Source organism: Melopsittacus undulatus, chromosome 1 (genome assembly GCF_012275295.1).
Source record: "Melopsittacus undulatus isolate bMelUnd1 chromosome 1, bMelUnd1.mat.Z, whole genome shotgun sequence".
NCBI lineage: Eukaryota > Metazoa > Chordata > Aves > Psittaciformes > Psittaculidae > Melopsittacus > Melopsittacus undulatus.
Genome location: NC_047527.1, coordinates 103043917 through 103067109, shown reverse-complemented (window position 1 = coordinate 103067109; position 23193 = coordinate 103043917). Strand labels below are relative to the sequence as shown.

General features: G+C 39.7%; 1 protein-coding gene across 2 annotated transcripts in view; it reads right to left on the bottom strand.

Moving 5' to 3' along the window:
• LOC101874699 (sodium channel protein type 5 subunit alpha-like) overlaps nt 1–23193 on the bottom strand; it is a 168495-nt gene that overhangs the window by 37013 nt on the left and 108289 nt on the right. Inside the window, exons 17-19 of one of the 2 annotated variants that reach the window (XM_031049886.2) lie at nt 18066–18212; nt 11375–11495; nt 2560–2714 (exon numbers count right to left, since the gene is read on the bottom strand). In XM_031049886.2, coding sequence (XP_030905746.2) covers nt 2560–2714; nt 11375–11495; nt 18066–18212 — 423 coding nt within the window. The remainder of the gene's footprint in view (nt 1–2559; nt 2715–11374; nt 11496–18065; nt 18213–23193) is intronic. The other variant, XM_005150025.3, reaches the window with a different exon arrangement.

Sequence of the window (23193 nt, the reverse complement as noted above, 5' to 3'; positions counted from 1 at the left end):
GGTTCGCATGTTTTCACAGTGCCAATGGATGAAATCTTTACAATATAAAACATCATTAAGGGTTATTTGTTTCTGCTTTGCTTTGTATGTTTAAAAAGAGTTAAGCGGGATACCTGCAGTGGTATCCATAATTACTATTAGAAAACAAGCTCCCAGTTTGGGTGCTTATGGCTTAAATGCATAGGAATAGTTTTCAGATCCTTTGCAGTAAGCTATAGATGTATTCTGATAGCTTAACTACCACACAAATATATACTGGCTTTTGAACCCCCTTAAGAACTTAGCATGTCCCAGGGACATAGCAGGATGAGCTCAGTTTTTGGAAGAGCTCACCCCAGAATAACAGAATAAAAAATTTGTCTGTTGCCTTCAACGTCTCTAGTCAAAATACTGAAGCGCAGTGTTGATATGTGGGAAAATGCAGCATTATACAGAATTGCACTGGTTAAACTGAAAATCTCAAGAAGTAAATGAGTGCATGCAATGAAAATTAAATGAGATTTATATTGTAGTGTTCAGTATCTAAGGCACTTTTAATTACATATGTAAGGAAGTGTATTCATCTAAAGTGTATTATAGCAAGTGACATGCCCCCTCTAAATTGCGTTAAAAATTTAACATGCTGATTCTCAAGTTGGTGCAAAACCTGTCAGACTCCATTGATTTCAGCAAAGCTACGACAATTTTCAGCAGCCTACTATTTACTCAAGTTTTCCAGTCTCTTACTTTTCATAATAAAATAAAAACCCTTGGGTGAAATTTCAGCCCTTCCCTGGTGGACTTGGAGAACAATCCATCCCTTTCCTTTTCACATCAACATTTATATATCTCCACCTTCCTTGTCTCCCTGCAGAGACTTTCTTTAAACTACATAAACCCACTACTTCTGTGTTTTCCTTTTTTTAGGCCACTGATAATTTGTGCTGCTCTCCTCTGGAGTTTCTTCAATTAGCCCATGTCTTTCCCAAAGTGCAATGCCCAGAGCTGAAGCCAGTGCTCCAGCTGAGGCCTCCTTGATGCCAACTAGAGTGGAAGAACATGCTTATTTACACAGCCCAGTAGGGTGTTCGGCTTTTGTGTGGTGCTGTGATGTAGTTTACTCTATCATTTTTGTTGCTTGTTCTCTCTCCAGGTCTTTTTAGTAAATCCACTGCCTTACCACTCATCCTGTGTCCTGCTTTCTGGCTGAGATTATTTCTGATGAGAAGAAGCAGGCACCTTCTAAGGAGATAGTCCTCTCACTGCTTAGGGCAGATTCATCTGTTTAGTTGAAGTTAATCCTGACCTCCAGAAATACAAAGTAGACTGTCCAGATATGGTGTATTTAACAGGTGTATTCCTTACTCCATTATGGAGAAGAAAATCATAGAATCATAGAATCCCAGATTGGAAGGGACTCACGGATCAGATGGTCCAACCTCTCCACGTAAAGCATGACCTAGACTAGATGGCCCAGCACCCTGTCCAGGTGAAACTTAAAAGTGTCTAGTGCTGGGGAGACCAACACTTCAATGGGGAGATTATTCCAATGGCTGAATGCTCTCATTGCAAAAAAAATTTCCTCTTGTGTCCAGTCGGAATCTCTACAGGAGGAACTTGTGCCCATGACCCCTCATCTTTTCCATGTGACTCCTTGTAAAAAGGGAATATCCATATTCTTTGTAGATGTAAAGTCACCCTTTAGATACTGGAACACGGTGATAAGGTCTCCCCCGGGCCTTCTTTTCTCAAGGCTGAACAAACCCAGTTCTCTCATCCTTTCCTCATATAACAGGCTCAGTCCTTGAACCAGTGACCACCAAACCAAAGCCTGCAAAACTTTTTGAGATACCCTGAGAGAAATCCCACCAACTTCAGTGACATTCCTGACATGTAAATGAGCAACATAAATATATGCTGCCATTGCTATGAAGAACCCAGGGATGATAACACAGAGAAGATAACCCCAGTACATAGGGGGATCTCAGGAGGAGAGGATGCCTTATCAGAGTCTTCGGCAATGACTTATCAGCCTTCATAGATACACATTCATTCAGATGCAGACAGGAGGTGGGGAAGGTACAGTGACTTAACCTAAAGTGCATTCAATATGTGACAGACACCCACAAACTTCATCGGTAGCACTGATTCAGTGCCCTCTGTGTCTTTCATCATTTTGCTTTGCTGGTTAGAAAATGTGCTAAAAAAAAAAAGCCAAACCAAAACCCATTCTTGGAACAAAACGCAAACTTCCAGTTGGGAATTACCATGGAGAAGTTACAGGATCCTGAATTAATAATACTGGGATACTTCCCAACACAGACTTCCATAAAGATTTGTTATTTGCTTTTCAAAACATGTACATGTCACCAATTTATGTTGTAACAGAAGAAAGTTCCCCACCTTATGATAAAGGCATGTGAAATCAGAAAAGCTTATGACCTGCTTTAGCCCCAAACTTGCTTTGCTTTGAGAAAAGATCATTAGGGTACATAAGATCTTAAAGATAGCTAACTGGAGAACACCTGCTCTGAGACCCATGTCCACTTTCAACCAGCCAGAAAATACAGTTTCATTTACCAGGGCTCCACTGCTCAGCAGGATCATGAATATGATGAAAGTTTCGAACCAGTTGTGTTCAACGATTCTGTAGCAGGTTTTCCTCAGCCTCCACCAAATTTTGCCTGGAAATTTTGTGATGTCCACTGAGCAGCATGGGAAGAATCGCACACAAACTGAAAAGGAGCAAAATGAAAATAAAGAAATTGTTAAAAAAGCACATTTAATTCTTAAAGCTGCAATAAGGAGCTGCTCAACAAGATTTCTTCTAGCAATAAGCTGCTGCATGTAGCCTTTCCTCCCTTGTTATTCTTACCAACCTCTATTTGCTCTGCCTTCCATTTCCCCCTCACTCTATTAAAAAAACATTTAAAATTACTTAAAACATGCTCCAGTGATTCCTCCCAATTATTTTAATGATACAGAATATATTGGCCATGAGTGACCAGTGACCCAGGTTGATCACATTGTATTGGCTGACCTCGGGCAGCACCCCTGGTTGGATTAATGACTCTAGCAGGGTATTACCAATAGTTTCTGTATCCTTTTGAATGAAAGGATATTTTCTTGGTACTACGATACCACTAGAATCACTGATTAAAAGTGGCAATCTGATGAAAGAGAGATGAGGGGTGAAGGCACTACAGTGCAGATAGGACTACAGTGCAGATAGGACCACTGTGCTGAAGAGACTCAGACAGAAAAAGAAGCAGCAGATTTTGATCTCTTGGACTAAAACAAGGCAGTAGAGCAACTTTGGAAATGTATTTAGGCAGTTAAATCCCCTTTGATGCCAGCAGAAATTTAGATATCCAGTCCACAGCAGGTTCCCCACTGACCCTTCATAGCACTTTCGGACCTTAGTGACAAATATCATGTGCATTGCCTTGTGCTGTGCAAGAACTTGTGTGAGAGGACATCTTGGTAGCCAGGACTTGTTCTTCACCAGGCTGGCAATTCAGCCTTATGTCAGGTAATTTGACTCAAACTTCACAACATTTGCTCGTGAGAACAACCCTTAGAAACTACTTCATTTTCAAAACACAAGGTTTTTACTCTACATTTAATCCATGTATTGTACAGAAAGAGACTTAGGCAGGGAGCTTTATGAGTCCCATCATGATAAAAAAAAAGCAAAGGCCAACTGCTTCCATAGCTGAAAGGTGGCTAAGGTCACAAAATGTCTTGAAGTATACAACAACTGCTCAGAAGTGCCAAGGGAGGACATCTCACTATGGTGATGTAATGTAAGTAGAAATAATATTTAGGCAAGGAAGCTCAAGAAGGAAAGAGGGTGAGTGCCAAGGTTATGCAGAGAGCAGATGCTGCTAATTCAAGGTGGCATAACTGAGGCGCTTGAACTGTATGTGATATGTGAGGAGATCAACTGCAACTCTTGGGATGCTGGGATTCCCAAACAGCTGGAAGTGGTGCTGTGCTGGCAGCAAGTTCTGCCAGGAGGAAGAGAGCCACTAAGTCTGTTGCAGTCCTCCTGGCATTTTCTGTAAGTTTTTATTATCCCAGATCCCTGCTATGAGGTAGAAGAATTGTAGGATGTTTCATACATGAACCACTCCCAGAGCTCCCTTTTCCCTTGCATTTTCTCTAAATAAATGGCTGCATCACACAGACATGCACCAGTTCCCAGTTTACCACTGTATTTTGGAATTCAGTTAAATGCTGGCCTCAGTTGGAATACACAAAATTAATCAAACTTAGGACATAGTGTTAGGTGAAGCTAGAAATACAAGAACCAGCTCTCAGCCTCTTGGTAGGTCAGGAACCCCTCCAGAGGAGGAGAGTATTATCCTTCTAAGTATTTTAGTCCTGAACACCAAAAACCTTGTCAAGGGAAAAAAGGATGTCATATTAGTCACTACTTTTTTGCTAAAAGTGGTACACTGCTCACAGATGGTAATGTGTGTGATTTGGGTATATTTTAGGAAGTAGATATATGGAAGAGACTTCAGGTCAGGACTCCTGAGTTAACATACTTGTATGCCTGCTCTGCTTAGAGATGCAGTATAATCCCACCAGCATGACATGACAGAAGGGGCAATTAGTTGAATCACCTAGCGATGCTGCCAGAAAAATCTTACAGCACTTTGCACCCCACAACCTGTATGGTCATAACTATCTTTTAGTTGTCTGGCCCACACTCCGTGCTGTTAGGCAGATACACTGGCCACCTCACTGTCAACTCAACTTTGGACCAGGACGACCAGGTTGTTGGCTATGTAAGTATGGATTTTTCAAGCAGAAATCCCCCTTTCTACTGGAAGTAAACATTGCTTATTGCAGAACAAACTTTCCACAAGCCTACCTAATTCTCATAAAGAGTTTTAACTTGGAAAAAAAACCAGCAATTTTTCTGACTTTAAACAGTTGTCCAGCAACTTTCTCCTCTTTTCTGCTAAGTTACTTCCTAGATGGATAGTTGGCTTTTTTTTTTTGTCTCAGGCATATGCCTAGGCTCAGCTAGTAACACGCATGACATGCTCTGTCATGCTGTTACAGAGTAGAAATGCTCAGTAAGTATCGCTGGAAAAGGTTAATATCTTCCAGGAAGCATTTTCCCCACTGTAAGACAGTTGGATGAATCATTCCCTGGAGGATTCTTCCTCTGTCTTTCCACAACACAGGGAGCCTACATGATTACCTGAGCCCAGGCACAACTAAAATTAGGGATCACCTTCAAATTAAATACTAATGAGCAGAGCACTCTGAGTTCCAAAGTCACTTCATTTGTGATGGAAAATACTTCCAAAATAGTAAAACCAGGCTACTGTTGATTCAGTCAGCTTCCATCTGATAATCTTCAAGTACAGAGAAGTATTTTTAAGGTAGAAACCCAGCCAGTACCTCTAATATTTTTTTTTATAATGCTCTTTGATGGCTTTCATGCAATTCCAATCTGAAAAAAAATTTCCTAGTTACTGACAGTAATACCTTGAAAATCCAAAATAGCTTCTCAGATGAGTCAGCCTAAAATCACAGCGCTATTAAATCCCATGCTTTTGATTGGGCCCAATTCAGAAATGTTTAGAACATATTCTGATACAATTACTAATGTCAAGTAGCACTTCCGTGAATAATCATGCTGGGTGTAATTCAGATGAAACGCTATTTTTAACTATCTATAAATCAAACATGAAGAAAGAAAATGCAAAGACAAAAAGAAAACTGACCCCAAACAGGTCTTTTAATGAATTATTAAAGTTCTATTTGCAGGGCAAATTTTCTGATTTCTCGCACTGACTGGTATTTCATGCCTGTGCTTTTCTGGACTCTCTTGCAATGCTGGTAGCCTACTGTTCTGGTGACCTTGACTCAAGCTTCAGTGCTGAACTGGAAGCTTCAAATAACCCAGCCAGAAAAGTTTACCTGACCTTGGTCAGCATTCTAATAGGTCGCGTTTTTTCCATTTCTGTGAAATCCAAATCTAAGAAACATACCAATGTCTAAGGCATGAGCTGGTGGCGGTCTGAGCAATCAAAACTCCAGCTGGGTTCTATAACAAGGCAGGTGATCAGTAGAGCCCAGCTTCGGGTTTTGGAAGCTACTTTATCTACACAAAGAAGACTATTAATTAACACTTTTTAGCTCAGCAAGTGTCAAGGCAGGAACAGACCCTTTGGCATTTCTTGTAACAGCATTACTCATACTGCCTTGTCTAATAGATTTGTGCTATCCCCCTGAAATCAATATAGTAGGGAACTGGTTATGCAGAAGAAGCTGAACACCTTGTGATTTAGTCAGGACTTAGCTTTGCCACTGTAATTCACATTGAGCTACACTTTTTTGAAGAGTAAACTGACTCATTTCCACCATGACCTTTTGGGTAATAGGTAACTCAACAGAAACACAGAACAATAAAAAAAGTCCCCCCAGAAGGGTCCACTTCTTTGCTGGTAAATCAGTGATGCTGTACTGAGCTGCATCAGTGGACAACTTGTCCACGAACAACATCTGTTTTCAATTCACATTTGAACATTACATACCATTTCTCACAAAACAGACCTATTTACCGTGAAATTTTCCCAAATGCATCAGTATACCATGATGTTATTTTCTTTTTGTTTGTTTTTCATGACAGGAGACTTGCTCCATTCAGTCACTGTGGTGCCCTACAGCACAATCACAAACTGCATATAAACAATGTGTCCTAAAATGTGGTCTCATTGGAGGTATGGCAGAGACAGCTCTTATTTAAGAATCTGCCACAATAATAAACAAGTTACTGGGGGATGGAGAAGAGAGGGAAGCAGGAGGAATGTAATTTATGATGCATTTTGTATAAGTATTCCTTTGGTTCTCATTCACATTTTCTAGCCTAATGCATTATAATCATGGAGTTAGATCTGATTGCATTACCTTAGTGCACTGGGGAAAAAAAAAAGCCTTTGTAAATGTGGGAGCTATACTGCAAAACCTTCCTCCTGCACGCATGACAGACAAGCCTATTGATTTCAGGCTTATGAGTAAAGACTATAAATCCACCGCTTGTTCACACCACTATACACATATAAATTTACATGAAGTTAGATATGTTTTGGATGGATTGAACTGCTGATTCTCCTCAATAAACTAGAAAGACCAATTAATTTCTGCTATACTGTGGTCTAGTAAGTCTGGTACCTTGTGTTCAAACTGCAGTTATTTTGTTACTACCTTTACACAGGAGTTCCTAATTGTTAGGACATTAAATTTTAATAAAAAACAGTATTTTCCTTAGCTTTGAATGCTGGTTACAGCACTGCTTGTTTGACACAAAGAAAAGGTAACTTCTTCAGCATAACCTCAAGCAGGCAGGTATTTGTAACATGGTTTTAATACATATATCACTGCCAAGACGGGTTTGTAATGACTGGCCTAGCTGGTTGTGTAAGCTCAAGCAAGGAAGCAAGCCTGGCTGTTGTCCCTTTGCGAGACCCTACCTGTCTCCCCAGGCTGAAGGGAACATGATCTCTGCAGACACTCCTTATTTAACCCCTTTCTTATTTTTTGGCCCCACTGACCCACTAGCACACATAGCTGGATTTTATACTGTGCAACTCTGGGGCTAGCATGCGAGAGATCTGCCATCACCGTCTCCAGCATGCGGGTACCTGAGACACACATGGAGATATGAATCTTTTCTTGTGTGCTAGAACTGGGTGCTGCTAAGAAAGCACCTGACAAAGCCACTGGATGACAGGTGATTTTATTCTTCCACAGGTTTTACAAGGGTACATTTCTAGTTTATCTGCTGTTACTCTTCTCAAAACATATTCTTTTGGAGGTCACTACAGATAATGGTGTGACACCTTGAAGCAAAGGCAGTGGGCAGCCTGTTCTACCACCAGTGTCAGCCATGCTTTGAGGGAGAAGGTGGATGAGTTGAAATTTAGAGACTCTGTCCAACCTGAATTAATTTATATCTGTACATGCAATAGGACTGCAATACTTCTATGGTGTCTGAAAATTGTATAGGACAAAATACTAGCATGCCCTTCCTGATGTAAAAATACACTGTGTCTCAGGTATTACAGCTCGAAGAGATACTTTAAAACTTGGGTTTGTTCCACGTTATTTTTCTAGGTTGACAATTAATATATTTCGTTGGGCTTGGTTCAGTTTTACTTAGGTTTTAAAAATTATCTGGTGGTGGTACCCGTAGTTTAGATTTGTTCAGTTTAACGGTCTATTTTTGCTCCTCTTTGCTTTTTCATTTCTAAATAGCTGCTAACTGCGGTTGGGGAGGGTATGACGCAGATCCCACCATTAATCAGAGTAACTTCACTGTGTCGCATGGCATTTTCCAGCTGCGATAATTGCTCCTACATGGTCACATGAAAAACTGGTTTTGGGCGTCCTTGGTGTCACGAGTTGCGTTCTACTGCGCACTGAGCAAGGTAGTTCATTCTCGCATGAGCATCTGACCATATTCGTTAGAAACCTTTGCCAGCGGGCTGTGTCCAGCGAATTATGCTTAAGGACTTGGTGAAAACTTTCTCCTATTAGGGTCTGGGAGAGAGGAGTGTGCTGGGGCCAGGGGCTCTCTAGATGACCTTCTATGACACACAGAAGATAATGTCCAAACAGATAGCAATTTTTGATGCAGAGAACACATACCAATGAAGGTAACAGGACTGGAGTGTTGCAAGGCATCTGGAGGAAAAAATACCCAAGTACCTGGCATTGCCTAGATGTTGCTTTCCCATCAACTGGCAACAAGAATGATCTCTCCATTTCTATCAGGTTTTTCCCAGCAATACTTGCTAGCTGCCAGAGCTGTGACCCTACCATGGCTTCACATTTCCTGACCCAAGAATGCTCCCCATTGACCCTAATCAAATCTATTTTGAGATGATAACAAATTAACAAGTCTCCCCAAGAAAAACAACCTATAGCTTATCTGGGTCACCCAACTCCGGGAAAACTGTGACCTCAGCAAACTTTCAGCAACTATTTCAAGAACATGCATTATCTTCATTGCCTTTGTTATCTGAAAAAGGGGGCTGAATCGGGAACATATTTGTTCAGGACATAACCTACGCTGGATGAGTTTAGAAATGTCATAGTTTGAATTTAGATAGCTGGTGCGCTAACAAGGCAAAGAACTTAACCCTTCCCCTCTCGCTCTTCCTTTTCATCTCACCTAATTTCCTTCTTTCACAAATATTAGCTGGTCATTCTACCAGATATACCAAATATTGTTGTATGTCTTTATTACAAATCAGTAAAGGCAACACTAGATAAACTCGCCTAGCGCATGCCCTTCAATAACTTTCATTTTAGTGCTTTATAACCATGTCATATCTTAACTAACCAGACTGTTGTTTGTTGGCTTGTTTGGATTTTAACTAGTCTGAAGTGATAACTGCATGAGATTTTATTGCAGTGGTAAATTTGGGTAAAAATATTGGAAAGTATTTAATAGAAGAAAATTATAGGAAAATGTTTCCCTGCATAAACAAATTCAGATGTTAATATCATTGCAGTAAGAATCATTTGGACTTCCAGCTTATGGCACTTTGACTTGAAATTTTATGAGTGAACATTCACATGTCAAGTTTATGCATTTTTGCCAAATACATGAGGAATGTAATCACATTTAACCTAACAGTAGCCTCTGAAAAAACTGTATGGATGTGTGCTGTACAGGAAAAGCAGAGCAGATATGTCAGCAAAGACATCACCTGCAACTGTGTCCCCAGTGTCACTGGACACCTTTGGAGCAGGCTCTCCTTTAATTCCCATTCAGATCTCAAGGCCCTCAGTGCCTTCATTTCTACATTTCTCTGCTGCCAAGATAAGGAGTGGGCTTCAAAACTGGCTTAATGCTTCCAGTGATCCATCTAGAGGAGCACCGCTTGCTACCCCGTATTCCACCGACAGCAGTGAAGAAGATCTGACAAACTGGGTTGATACTGATGTGGTCCTGCATGATGGAGTTCCAGGCAGCTGTGGTTATTTTAAGACAGAGCAAATTACAGAGTGCTCCTGTTCTGGGAATGAATCAGGGCTGTGCCGTGGATCAAGTGATGCGTTGTCTGATGTCTGCCTTATTCCTTTTAAAAACTAAGGTGATCATGGCCTGCCACAGTTTCAGAATTTGTAAACTGGTAACTGACTAGCACAGTCCTTACAGCTCTTGCTTGTTTCAGCAATTATAATTTCTCACTTTGCAGTGTACAACACAGATTGCTGATTACTAGCCTCATTAAGAAATATATAGTGAAAGAATGGAAATACCTGATCTAATTTCTAAACGTTATTGTATGGGCCAGAATAGTTACACCATGCTTTCTTCTGTCAACTGCATTAATTTTTGGCTACTGCTTTTAAGCAGAGCTGCCAAAAAATGTTTAGAACCTAGGGACATTTGTAAGCCCTGCAGGGCTCCCTTACCTCATTCAATCATCTTTATCACAGATACAGAGATGCGCATTTCTGCTGACTTCAGGGGCATTCATATACCCAGCAAATCATCTCTGTCTGATCCTATCTGAGCAGCTCTGGTTTTGTTTACAATAAACCTTGCATTTTCAAGGGAATATACTAACATTCAGCTAACCCTATTTTTTCCTAACACAGATTTAAAGGCAAATGAGGAATATGATTGGGATAATATTTGGAATTGAACTCACTGTAAGAAGAAATACCTTGGGATGTTATTTACCTTAAAGATTTGCATTAAAATAGATCTGATGTAGCTGGGTCTTATACCCATGTTTTGGATCAAGCTGGTGTTAAAAAATTAATGACATGAAGGTGTACTTTGGTGTTAAAATAGTTATGCAAATGTGATTTGTTGTTCTCTAAAATAATTAAGTAAAATACACTGGTCAGATGAAAGTTACTGGGCATGCTAGCATTAACAACCTTTAAAATAAAAGGAAGAATGTCCCTAGGACTCATGAACTCTCCAGACAGTTTCTGTTAGCTGCCTATATACATTTAAGCAAGATAAACATCCTGAACTGGTCAGCTCTGTGCCAAATTTGCTCATGCACATGTATTGGAAGGCAAAAGTCTTCACTTGCCAAATTAGAAAAATCAACATTAAAAAAAACACCAATAAACCCCTTGGTGACACAAATTGTGATTATAAAAAGTAATTTAGAAGGTGCATAGCCTTGTAGAGTATGCATTTTGGCTTGGAAATCCAAAGACTAATGATACCAAGTGATTCTGAGTGTGTTTGGTACCTAAGAAAAAAAGTGCATTCAGCGCAATACTACTGCAAGCAGCCACAGCAACGTGGCAAGAAGGTGTAGAGATGTTCACTGCGATAAAAGGAGGTTTCTTGCCTCAGCATTGTAGTGAAACATGCAGATATTCAGGCCCTTACCTTCGGGGAAGCAATCTTCAGGCTCCATCAGCTCTTCAGCAAACTCAGGGATCTGCTCCAGCAGTTCTGCAGGATTTGTCAAATCCACTGTGCTGCCTTCAGAAAGACTGATTTCATCAAGCTTGTTGTCAACAAGAGCAAAGATGAGGAAAACAAATTGATCAATTGCCCTGAAGGAAGTAGCTGAATTTTTATTCCACTAACCAATATCCAAGCTAAAGCCACTACAACAGAGACATCTCCATGCACTTCACATGGTGCCCATTCCTCAAATGACAGCTCTGCCTACACTGCAGTGAGCTAGCGGTTGACTCATTAATGAGAAAAAAGAAAGTTAACATGTAAAATTTACTTTTTTTAAACAAGAGAGAAGCAAATCTTAGAAAGACAGTGAACAGCAATTGAATATGAATGGTAGGCAGAAGTTTGGAATGACAGGACAACTCACGATTTTAATGCTTGTACATCCTGAAGGCTCATACCTTCAGATGGGAGGACCCAGAAGTGGGACCTAGGTCCTTAGGCCCCTCACACACATCTGATGAGTGAAATCTGCACCTTGTCTGTCAGGACCATGCTCTGCTCCCTGCTGCCAAAGCTTCTCTTCTGAGAACAGCAGAAGTCCCTCTGACACCAGGGTCCAGTCACACGATGCTACAGACACATGCGTGTGAGAGGGCTCTCCCACCTGCCTCATTCCTCACTTGTTGCCACCACATGATGTTGCCACCTGCCTTGTGGTCACACACCTCTGATCTCAAGGTGATATGGGAGGAAGGACACATTCATTGCTTGCCTGAAATATCTGACACCACCATCTTAGGTGCATTGTTTGGATTCAGCATATCTCAAATCCTCCTCTGCAAAAAGGGGACAAGGAAACTCCTGATTCCTGAAGCACTGGTTGTCTTAGCTATCTAGAGGGGGAATACTCAAGTAGATCTGGGTAAAAATTGCTGGGAAATATATTATTTTAAAAAATCATTTTAGAGGCTGAATTTGCTATTGAAAGAAATATGATGTATGATTAAATATGTCACCCAAATACAAAACAGAAATTTCATTTCAGGTCAAAACTTTCTTTCAACAAATCAAAACATTTTCTTTAGAAGAAAACAGGGTTCCCCCTTGCCCCCTACTTTATTTTTGTAGTCACAATAAAACACTTCAATTTTGTGTTAATCCAAAATTATGTTTTACTTGATTATTCACTTGGCCACTAAAGTGATTCTGTGATTCTGTGATTTGCCCAGCTCTGCTCGCTGTTTCTGACTGTATTAGAGCACTATCTGGCATGAGTGGGCAACATCAAAGCTGGTAACTTCTATTGGTCACATCATGCAGAATAAACAGGAGTCAGGAGAGTTGGGTGATTTGTTAACTGTTGTCTGAGTGCCTACTGCAATCTTTTTGTGTGTTATATTGCAATAGTACTATCTCCATTAAAAAAAAATAATTAGGACAATAATACTTACCCATGCTTTTAAACAACCTGTGAGATATCTATATGAGAGATGGCATGAACACATAAAATACTATTTTCATGAGGATGATGGTTAGAGAACAGGTACAGCTTTACATATTTATTATTAATGTGAAAATAAGCCCTCTGTTTTCCAGTATAGACAATCAATGCAAAACTTATTGCTGAATTCAGAGAAATGCTAAACCTGGGGTAAAATGGGCAAGACTGAACGTTCCAGCAATGCTTGCAAGAGGGGATGGAAGCTACTTGTTTGCAATTAGCTGCAGCATCCAGAAGGTCATAGTCTTGGCTAGGGTTTTTAATGCTCTACTCAAAAGGGCTGCAAACAGTTCAGAAGAAGCCTTTTAAAAAGACAGTCAGAACAGAAAGCACAGGTCAAAGACATGGATAAAGCTTCTAAAAAATCCATATTCAAAATGCAACTCTGGTAGAGAGCCCATTTTCTACACACTACCAATGGTATATGATAGAAAAAGAAACAAAATTTTAGCACAGTCAGAACTTTCTGATACTGCCCATTAGGGAATGCATTTAATAATTATCTGTTCTGTTATGAAGACATCAAAACACAGATCACTGAAACAGTTCTAAATTGTATACAGCTGTAGGATGTAGAAAATGGGGGTTCCAATGAGAAATGAAGCCTTGCTGGATATAATTCTTATCAAGAGACGGAAATTAAAGAAAACTGTGAGAACAATGTCAGCTCAATAGCATTGTCAGTAAGAGAGCTGGATTTATCAGAGACAGGTTAGGGAATACACAGAACACAATACAGTACAATTATAATAGACTACAAGGAAAATATCCTAAAGAATCAAGAATTCAAAAGTTATTTATCAGGAGGAGCTTTAAAAAAAATATTAGAATCCATCAGCATCAAAGGGAGATGGGGAACATGCAAGACAAAACAAACAGGATCTCTTCTGAAAAGCCTTTGAAGAAGAAAAGGAGCAAATGGATTCGGAAAACACTATACATAGGTCTGAGGGTCTGAACTGGGACTTCACACGATTCATATGGTTCCAAGAAGGAACCATACATATGAGAAAGGAGGGAAAGATTAGGAAAGCTTGTAGGAAAGAAGCAAAGGTTACTTTTTGCCAGAAAGGTTAAAGGGATTTAAGAAGGTTTTCATGAACTCAGTAAAGGAAAGCACTAGAGATACAATAACAATTGATGAGCAAGCTGCAACTTGTCAAAATGCAGTTTCCTAAGAAAAGAAACTCTTTTTAAAAGAATCGAGCACAGGGTCCAACAAAAAGCATGAGGACAGCTTGTTAGAATTAATACAAATATCTAGAAAGCCTAAGACATATGCAAATCAACAGATCCAGACAACCACCTTGGAGGGCATAAAGGGATTGGATACAACAAGTTAACACACCATTAGTGATCAATAGTGAATGCTCATGGAAAACTGGGAACAGCCCAGGAGAGCAGCGATTAGTAAACACAATACTGAGTATAGAGAAAAGGGAATAATCATGGGAATCACAGATCACTAAACACTCACTGTAGCTTGTGATTAAAGTGAATTAAATAACGACTCAGAGGAGAAAAGCAAAGTGCTTTCTTGGAGTGAAATGACACAGAGGTGTAAAGGCAGTGAGGTGGTTCTCCTGTATACCAAGTGTACTGTGCACAGATGGGGTGCAAAGATGCCAGAAGAAGGCATATAGAATCTCCTGTTTCTTTCTTGGAACAAGTAAGTAGAGGATGTGTACCAGGCAGAGACAATGGGATCCATCAGAAGCCCCTTTGGGAGACTTACTAGTGCATAAATTCATGCTGCAGAGGGTAGATCTTAATGTGTTTCTGGGTGGAATGGCTGTTTTAAGCACCCAGAGAGGGCTTCCACACCTACCACTCGTGTCTGTAACAGTGGCAAATGGGTCTGAATGGGTTTTGCAGAAAGCCTTTAGCACTGAAATGCTGAAATCTCACTGAAAATTGATGTTTGCTCAAGGCTTAACTTTCTTATCTCCCTTCCTCCCTCTCATCTGAAGATCATAGCCTTAATCTATCAAATTGACATATGATATATAAACCTTAAGAAAATATCTGGATGTCTATTATATAAAAGTCTACTTTTAAAATAAATTGCAACTGGCTTGGATTTACCCATTGCTGGGTGGAGAAAAGCCATCCTAAGGACCCAAATATAACAAAAACTTTGTCTTCAGAGGAGATCTGTAGGGATTAGAGTCAGCATTATCTTCATTAAAGATATAGAAGAGGTACTGACCAACATAAACCTCATGTTTGCTGATAACATTAAATCAGAGACAGTATAGAAACCTAGGAAGCAGAAAGTAAAGGAAAGAAGTGAAACATGGAGAGAATATAGCAAAATGGGACTTGACTCAAAACAGTACAAATGAGGGAATTCCAGGAAAATGTCAATGGAAATCCTGGAAACCAGGACTAATGTTAAAAAATTAGATGTGATTTTGCAGTGGCATATAATAATGCAGAAAATCTGCATGGAAGCATCTAGGTAATGAGATACTATTTCCTCTATTTATGGTTGGAAGTTATATTTGGAATATTGTGCTTACTTCTTAGTAAAAGAACTCCAAAAAGGAACAACTGAGGGAGTTGCAAAGAAAAAGGTAAAAAAAAAGTCACATAAAGGGCACAGACATATTAATTTACAAGAAATAATGCAATGAAAGAACAATGGCACGTGACTTCAGGGGGTAAGCCAAAGACAAAAGGAAGCAAACAACAGTCTATTACATTAAGTGATACTAATTCATAAAAAGGAAATGATGAATAAAATTGCTAAAAGAGAGTAATTAAATGGTACTTCGAATGGAAAAGAAGAAAAGGCTAGTTATGAAAGCAATATATCCAGCCATGAGATTCTTTTTCTAAGTGAATTGTTACCTGTGGTAAATGAATAAATCTAAGTTGCCTGTAAAGATACCTTTAAAGGTAGATTCCACAAAGCTGTACAAAATATTTTATAGAGCAGTATTTTGGCAGAGAAATCCAGCAATTTGTTCTCTGATGTTTAATCCACCTGTGACATCAACGATTTTAATTCTATGGTGTCTTTCTGATGATTTATATAGGATGAATTTTTAATCATATAATGTATCCTTTACTGACATCAACAGCGTTTTATTCAGAACACGTTCATTGCTTCCTGTTATTGACTGAATCACAATGCCCTGCCTCTTAGGCATACCAAATCTGTTACTTCTCAGTTGCTGGCTTTATTTGGCTAGTCACAAGTTCTTGGGACATTCATCAAAAAGATGATTAGCATGTCCTTGTGTGCCAGCACAAAGATTACTTCTGAATAGGAAGACTTTAAGTATGTAATGTCCACACAAGATCTGGCCTTCAAAAATAGCATCATTTGGGCTTTGCTCTTTCATGTTGGCATTCATAGCCTCTTGTGAACTTCCGTTTGATTTCAAGTCATCCCTGGATTATTGCCATGTTCCTCCACCTCTTTCTAAGCAGCTGCAAATAGAATCAATTGTACTTTTCTATAGAAAGGTGACTTTATGTCCCATGATCCTTTGAAAGCTGAGGGAGGAAATGGGGATTATTTCTTTATCATGTTGTTGCTGAATATATCAAGGCTAGAATGTTCCTGATTTATCATGACATTTCATTATAGCACTAAAAAAGGACATACTTTTCCAGCCTCCATGTTAGGATCACAGGGTTTATTTATCTCAAAAAGATATTTAAACATGAAGGATACCTAATCCCCTGAGGGAAAAAATCCCAAAATTGTATTCTAACTTCTCCAAGTTATAATGCTTCATCTCATAATTTTAAAGTTTTGGGTTTCTTTGGTAAATATATATATATATATATAATTTTTTTTCCTGAGCCTGGGATATCAAATATTTAAGTCTCATTCCTCTAAAGTTCAGGACCTTTCCATTCTGAAGATGAAGTTCAATACACCAAGAAGTATTCTGCCATGGACGGTTGTTCCTTAAAGAAACATTTCATGGCTAGAGGATTTCAGGTTACTGTGGGTGGAATTTAGCTCACCTAAGTGTACAATTCATCTTGTTACCCTGGGATCCATTTAAAGTCAATGGAGAGAAAGAAGCACTTTCAGAAGACTATTTACCTGACCTAATTGTAATGTTGATTTCAGTCAGAGATGAGACATATTTACCTGACTACACTGGCTCCAGGTCCTCACTAATTATAAAGGAGTCTCAAAACTGGCACAAACTGGCACAAACTTGCCAGCAGTCTTATAGCAGAACTGGGAGAAGTGCAATGCATATTGATACTAAGTAATCCTTTCCATTTCATTAATTCAGTCCCTCAAAACCTGGTTTTACTGGTTCCAATATCCAGGAGCTATGGAGTTCCGCAAATTCCCAGGACATCACCCAAACCTGCCAGTTCCACCTAAAACCTCAAGATTTCAAAGAGAGGAATCCATCACTCTCTAATAAAAAAAAGGGCAATGTTATGTCAATAAAATGACAAATCTAAATGGGAAAAAAACCCAAGAAGTCAGCAAGCAGAATACAGGGAATTTGCAGCATGGGGTCACTCAGTGTAAATTACAAATACATGTATTTTTGGTATTCATGTTCATACAGATGACATAATCTTACAAATTGAAAATAAATATACATGTGTACACATCAAGAAACAATAAGTGAGTTGCACTTTGGCCAATGTCAACCGAATAATACCAAGGCTTACTATTTAATTAGCTGGTATCTTCATGTCAGCTATTTAAATTGTTGCATTTTTTCTTGAGTCTATGTGCTAACAGGAAAAGAAATGGTATCTGTGACAGATCGCAAGTGCCCTCCAGTGAACTCAATGTACAGATCTGCCAAGTCAGCAGATGCCATTCTCATTCCATTCTCTACTTTTCAGTAGGAAAACACACACATATTTCCTCCTAAAATAAGACAGTAACATTATAGATAATTTTATGTTGTTTTTTTTTCTTCCCAAAGCCTCTTGGAATCCCATCTTAATTTACAGTGTACATTTCCCAAGTTTTACAATGATTTTTATAACAACAAAATCCTCTCTCATCTTTATTAAGACTGTAATACCCAGTACGTACTATTGCTTTCCTACCACTTGACAAACATGTATTTTTACAAGCCATAAACTCCACATAAATCAGTGACATGCACTATGGAGCTGGTGCAATGAATTGCATGCAGTATCAGGTAGGAAAGTTGTTTCTGTTACCTCTTTTTGCCCTACTGGAGGTGGTGGCTCAGCCTTCAACTGCTTATCCACGTGCAACTCACTTAACTCTTCACAAATCTCAGAATTCTGACTCCGGACGCCTGGGCTTTGGCATCGCTGCCCCCTCAGCTGCAGCTGTTTTTCCTGCTGGAAATAATCCTAGATGGGTTTATTTTCTTTTTCTTTGATAGCATGCTTATTTCTTAAGGAGAACTTCCCAGCTAGAAGAGAAAATAGCCTGGACTATTCTTGTCAGGGGACAACATCTTAATGAAAATGGCAAAAAAAAAAAAGATAACAAAAGATTATGCTGTAACTTTTGAGCTCTGGAAACCGGGTATGTCAAGATATCTGGCAGTAGAAAATGGAAATACAAATAGGACAACATTTGTTTAAGCTGCTGTTGCTGACATGGGAAGAAATCCCCTTGAAATCTCCATTTTGAGTCTGGTTTTGAGACACAATCTTCCTCCAGTGACCTGTGGTGCACAGAAAGGTGCTTGCAGTTCAGTCAAATAACTGATAGGTGTAGTCTGAAGTCATGCAATCAGGCAGCGATACTGAGTGTTACAACTGGAGAAAGGCACAAGCATAATATCCTATGCAGTGCTAGGTGTCTGCTTGAAACAGTGTGGGAAGAACAACTGCACCCAGAGGAGACAAGATACATATTGAAGGGGAGGAAAATGCAAAGTTCACTGAAAGAGACAGAAGGTATCTAAAAGCAGATGTGAAAAACCTGCAAGTAAGCAGGTAAATGTATGTGCCTCCTATTCAGCAAAACACTGCTTTGTACCCACTGATGTCAATGGGACTTAAGCACAGGTTGAAAGGAATGGACTCTGGGATCAGAGCAATAATTTTTTTTCTGCAAACGCATCTGAGTAGACCCAGTGCTTGCGAGTATGAGTGGTGCCATTAAATCCAGCCACTTCTTCCTGGGGTGATGATTATTGCCGCTGAGCTCTCTAGAAGTGTTCCCAGGACTAATGGCAGAGGAGAGCATGTTAGCTGGGTTGGTGTCTACATTGGGAGGTCGAAGTTCTCTGCTGGTGCAAATCAATGTGGTTTTATTGATTCACCTAAGACAGGGATTTCTCTGAAAACACCATAGCTCATCACAGCACTACCCTCCTTCGTGCCGTTACTAACGCTGCTACTGAAATATTAATAAAGCTCTAGCCGGTTTCAAAGGGTTGCACTGAATTGCTTACAGAAGGACTTCCATGCTGAGAAAAAAATTACAAGCATAACAGCATTTCAACAGTAATTATTTAAACCTACTTATCTTTCACTTGTCCACTTTTTTTTTTTACCTTGGCTTGACTGACATTCAACATTATTCATGTATTAAATGAGTTTCCCTTCCCCAGGGAGCCACAGCCTACCTGCCTCAGTTCTAAAGCCACATCACCACAGGAAGTCCCTCAAGAGGTACCACGAGCAGAAAAACACTTTATTCCAAATATAACTATCTGCAAGAACAGATGACACAAAGGAAGCAGTTGGTTAAGCAAATTGCTCTCTGTATAAATACTTTTGGACTGTCAGGTTTGTACCAGCCCTTTCAAATGTTGTTCTGTGTTTCTAGCAAATTAATTTAAAATCAAATTACTCGTTTCCTGCTTCATAGGGCACGTGGTCTAAAATATATTCTAACTTTAATAAATAGAATTATGCATGTCCAAGCCCCAGCCCTCTGCATAAGAAAGTGCTGCATACAATTTCTAGGCACAGTTTAGCACTGATCTTCTCAGGCTACAGGATGCTTCAGAATCACTGAGCTACAGTTCTGTCCCTGTCAAAAAAGTAACACTCTTTCAGGCGCATCTTTGGAAATAGTGTAGTATTCAGGGAAGAAGCTAACATGGAAGGCAGAGTATGCACAAGGCACTCAGCCATAAAAAGTCTTTTTATTTTAATGCAATGTGCATACAACTTAGTAGCAAGTAATCTTAATGGCATGGTATTGGTTATAGCACTAAACCAACAGAAACAATTGTTTCATGTTAAAAGTGCAATGCAAACTGAGGTGACGTTTCAAGTTCATTTATGCAGAAAGGCTGTGCACTCAAATTCATTAGAAACTGTGCAGTGTATGAGAACAGACTGTAACTCAGTTGATCTGACAAATATTCAAGTTGTTATGCAAAGTATTGCACTAAGCTAGAGTCAAATGCCAAATTTACACCAGCTCTCTATCCACTACTCTCTCTGTGTGGTACCAAGACTTAGCAACATTTTCCTCCTAGAGACTAAGCTCCAGGAAATATGGGCCCAGGTGCTTCCCAGAAATCACACCAAGTATGTGATGAGTTAACGTTTAGTAAAACTGAAGAACTATATCCTGGCAAATCATCCAATGGGGACAAAATGAGCATGAGCTCAAGACAATTATTTGGTTCATTACCATGTGTTTTCAGACTTGTCCTGCGAATTTGTAAGGTGGGAAGAAAATGTCTAAGAGAAACAGACTTTTCAAAAGAAGTTGGCTGTAGAGACTGATCCCAAAAGGACTCTCAGGGAATTGAATGAGTTTTTGCAAGCAATTGATGTCAGCCCTGGTAAGCCACTCTCATGGGCTGCGATAGTTTCATTTTCAGCACACAGCACCAGAAGATCAGCATAGATATGTCTGGGGAAAGGTGCCTTTGGTTTATGTTGTTTAACTTTGTTCTGTTTGCCTTTGTTCTGATTCCAGATGATTTATTCTTCTGGCAGCAATGGCAGCAGGTTTACCTCCTGTAAAGCTCCCCACCGTGGGTGGTTTATATAATTTGTTTTTAATTTTTGTATCAAGTGCCATGTTGCCAAGGCAATACACATTATGTTAATATTTATTGATTCAGCTGTTTTCATAATTTATAAAGTAAAACCATTCAGCAGTACAAAAACTTTGTGCATACAAACAGAGGGTTGGGAGCCTAGTACAGACCTCAGCTCCTTTACAGCATAAACCAAAAGTTTGCACAACTCTACTTTGCCCTGGGCCCTAAAAAGAGGTGATCTGCTAATACCATACTGATAATTAGCACATGGAGGAGGATGGACGCAATGTTGTACTCTTGCATGCTGCAAGCCAGTTATAGCACCAAAAAACAGCAACCAGATTGAAAATAGAGCATAATCTGGGTGACATCTCAAGTGTGTTTGTGCACAGACCCACATACTTGTTTGCTGACACAAATAAATACAAAGGCTCCACACTGCGTTCTGCCTCTGAAAAGCACAGATCGGCTAATTGTTTCAGGCTCAAATGGGGATTAGTGCAAATGTCTCTCCTTTGGAAAGAGGACTTGCTGTTGGCAAAACAAGACAAATACCTGTCATCAGCATGGATTCACTTTATTCCTTCCCAATGGAAATATAATTTTTTCCATCCTGTGCAAACAAATTTAGAAAGGATCTTAGGACTTGCCTTTCAGATGGTGATCAGTTCAAATGGGTTCTTCTGATGCTTCACTCAGTCCCTAGATCATGACCCTGGCTTGTAACATTTGTTTCCTAATTCCCTGCCCATGACTGTTGTGGGAAAGAAGATGTGCAAAGCCTTTGATAGCAGAAAGCTTCCTGTCCCAAGCAGGTGGGGAAGCAAGATTTGGGAACTGGGTCTGGAGCTCTCTCTCTTGCAACTGTCACTGCAGAGCCAACAAGGAAGAATGAAAGATATGGCAGGAAAAAGTTAATTTAAGTTATTTCATGAGGTGTGCAGAGTATCCCCACTGTCTCACCCATCTAGTGAGAAAGTGCAAAAGCAATCTGCCCTTTACTCAGCCAATGTAGTTGAAGTTGACTTCCCAGTGCAATGAGAAGCTTCAGTCCTACATATCTTCTCTAATACTCCTCACCAGACTCAGGCATCCCTCTGTCTTTCTGAACACCAGTTTTGAGACAATAAATGGGATTTCAGGGATGTTCAGGATCTGTAGCCACTTTCCAGGAATAAGTTTGTCAGGATATCTCCAGGTGTGGACTCATAATGGTGGAGGCTTGTCCTGATCTCCCCCCATACAAGTCTGCACACACTTGGCTACACAGGTGGGACCATGCTTTACCACGGGATACTGCCTGTCAGAGGAAGCAGCAGCAGCAGCAGCCAAGGATGCCGGCAAAAGAAATATCTTTGCTTTAGCCATCCGTAACTGACTGATGCTATGAAACGGAGCCTCCTCAAGAAATGCAGTTCAATAGGTGACAAAATATTTGAACCTTAAAAGCTTCCTAAAGCCAGATTTCAGATACTATAATAGGAGTCTGAGAAGCTTTTTATGTATAGTAAATCCAGTTCAGCAGAGTGTCACACATAGTTACAAGGGCTGTTTACTCTGTAAAGTAATTGTTGATGTTTGTGTTCCTCCTTGCAGACAGCTATGGATTTCATAAAATTACTCTGCCTGGTAGCAATTGGCATCCTTTCTCAGCAACAGTTTGAGTCTAGTAACTGGCACCCTTCCTCTGCAAAGAAGCCAAGAAGCAAATGATCATGAAAACTGAACTGTTTATATCCTACCTCCACACAAGTGGAGAAGCAAGCAGATTGTAAAGCTGCTGAAATACGGCGAGCTTGCATTAGTGCCTTGGTGGATCCTGTTTTGTGTGTAAAGTAAACAGGAGACTACAGTCTGCAGAGCTGTCGGGTTGACAACTCTCAGATATGCTGAATTCAGCCTTTTTGAAAAGCCTTGACAAATCTGAGCTAAAATGGGAGAGAAATAAATAACCACGAATCAAAGTAATAAATCCTGTGTTCTTATTACCAAAACAGTTCATTTATGATCTTGGTTCTCCTCTTTCACAAATAAATGTAAATCCTTGTAGCACCAATAAAATCAGTGGATTTATCTTTCTGCACGTTTAGCATGAGAAGAAAGATCACCAAACGTATCAGGAAAACTCCCTTGCTTCCTCAATATGAGAAGGGGAAGATTAATCTCACTTACTCTGCTAGGATAAAACAGGGCTGGTGTGCAGCTGTCAATTTTAAGTGTGCACATTTAAGAATCTCTCTAATCCACTTTGAAGAATTGCTTCTGTAAAGCAGAGTTGCCACTACTTAGTTTAACGAGAAATCAGAGGAAAACCTGGAGCAATACCACAACGCAGTGCTAGGATTACAGCAAAGACACAG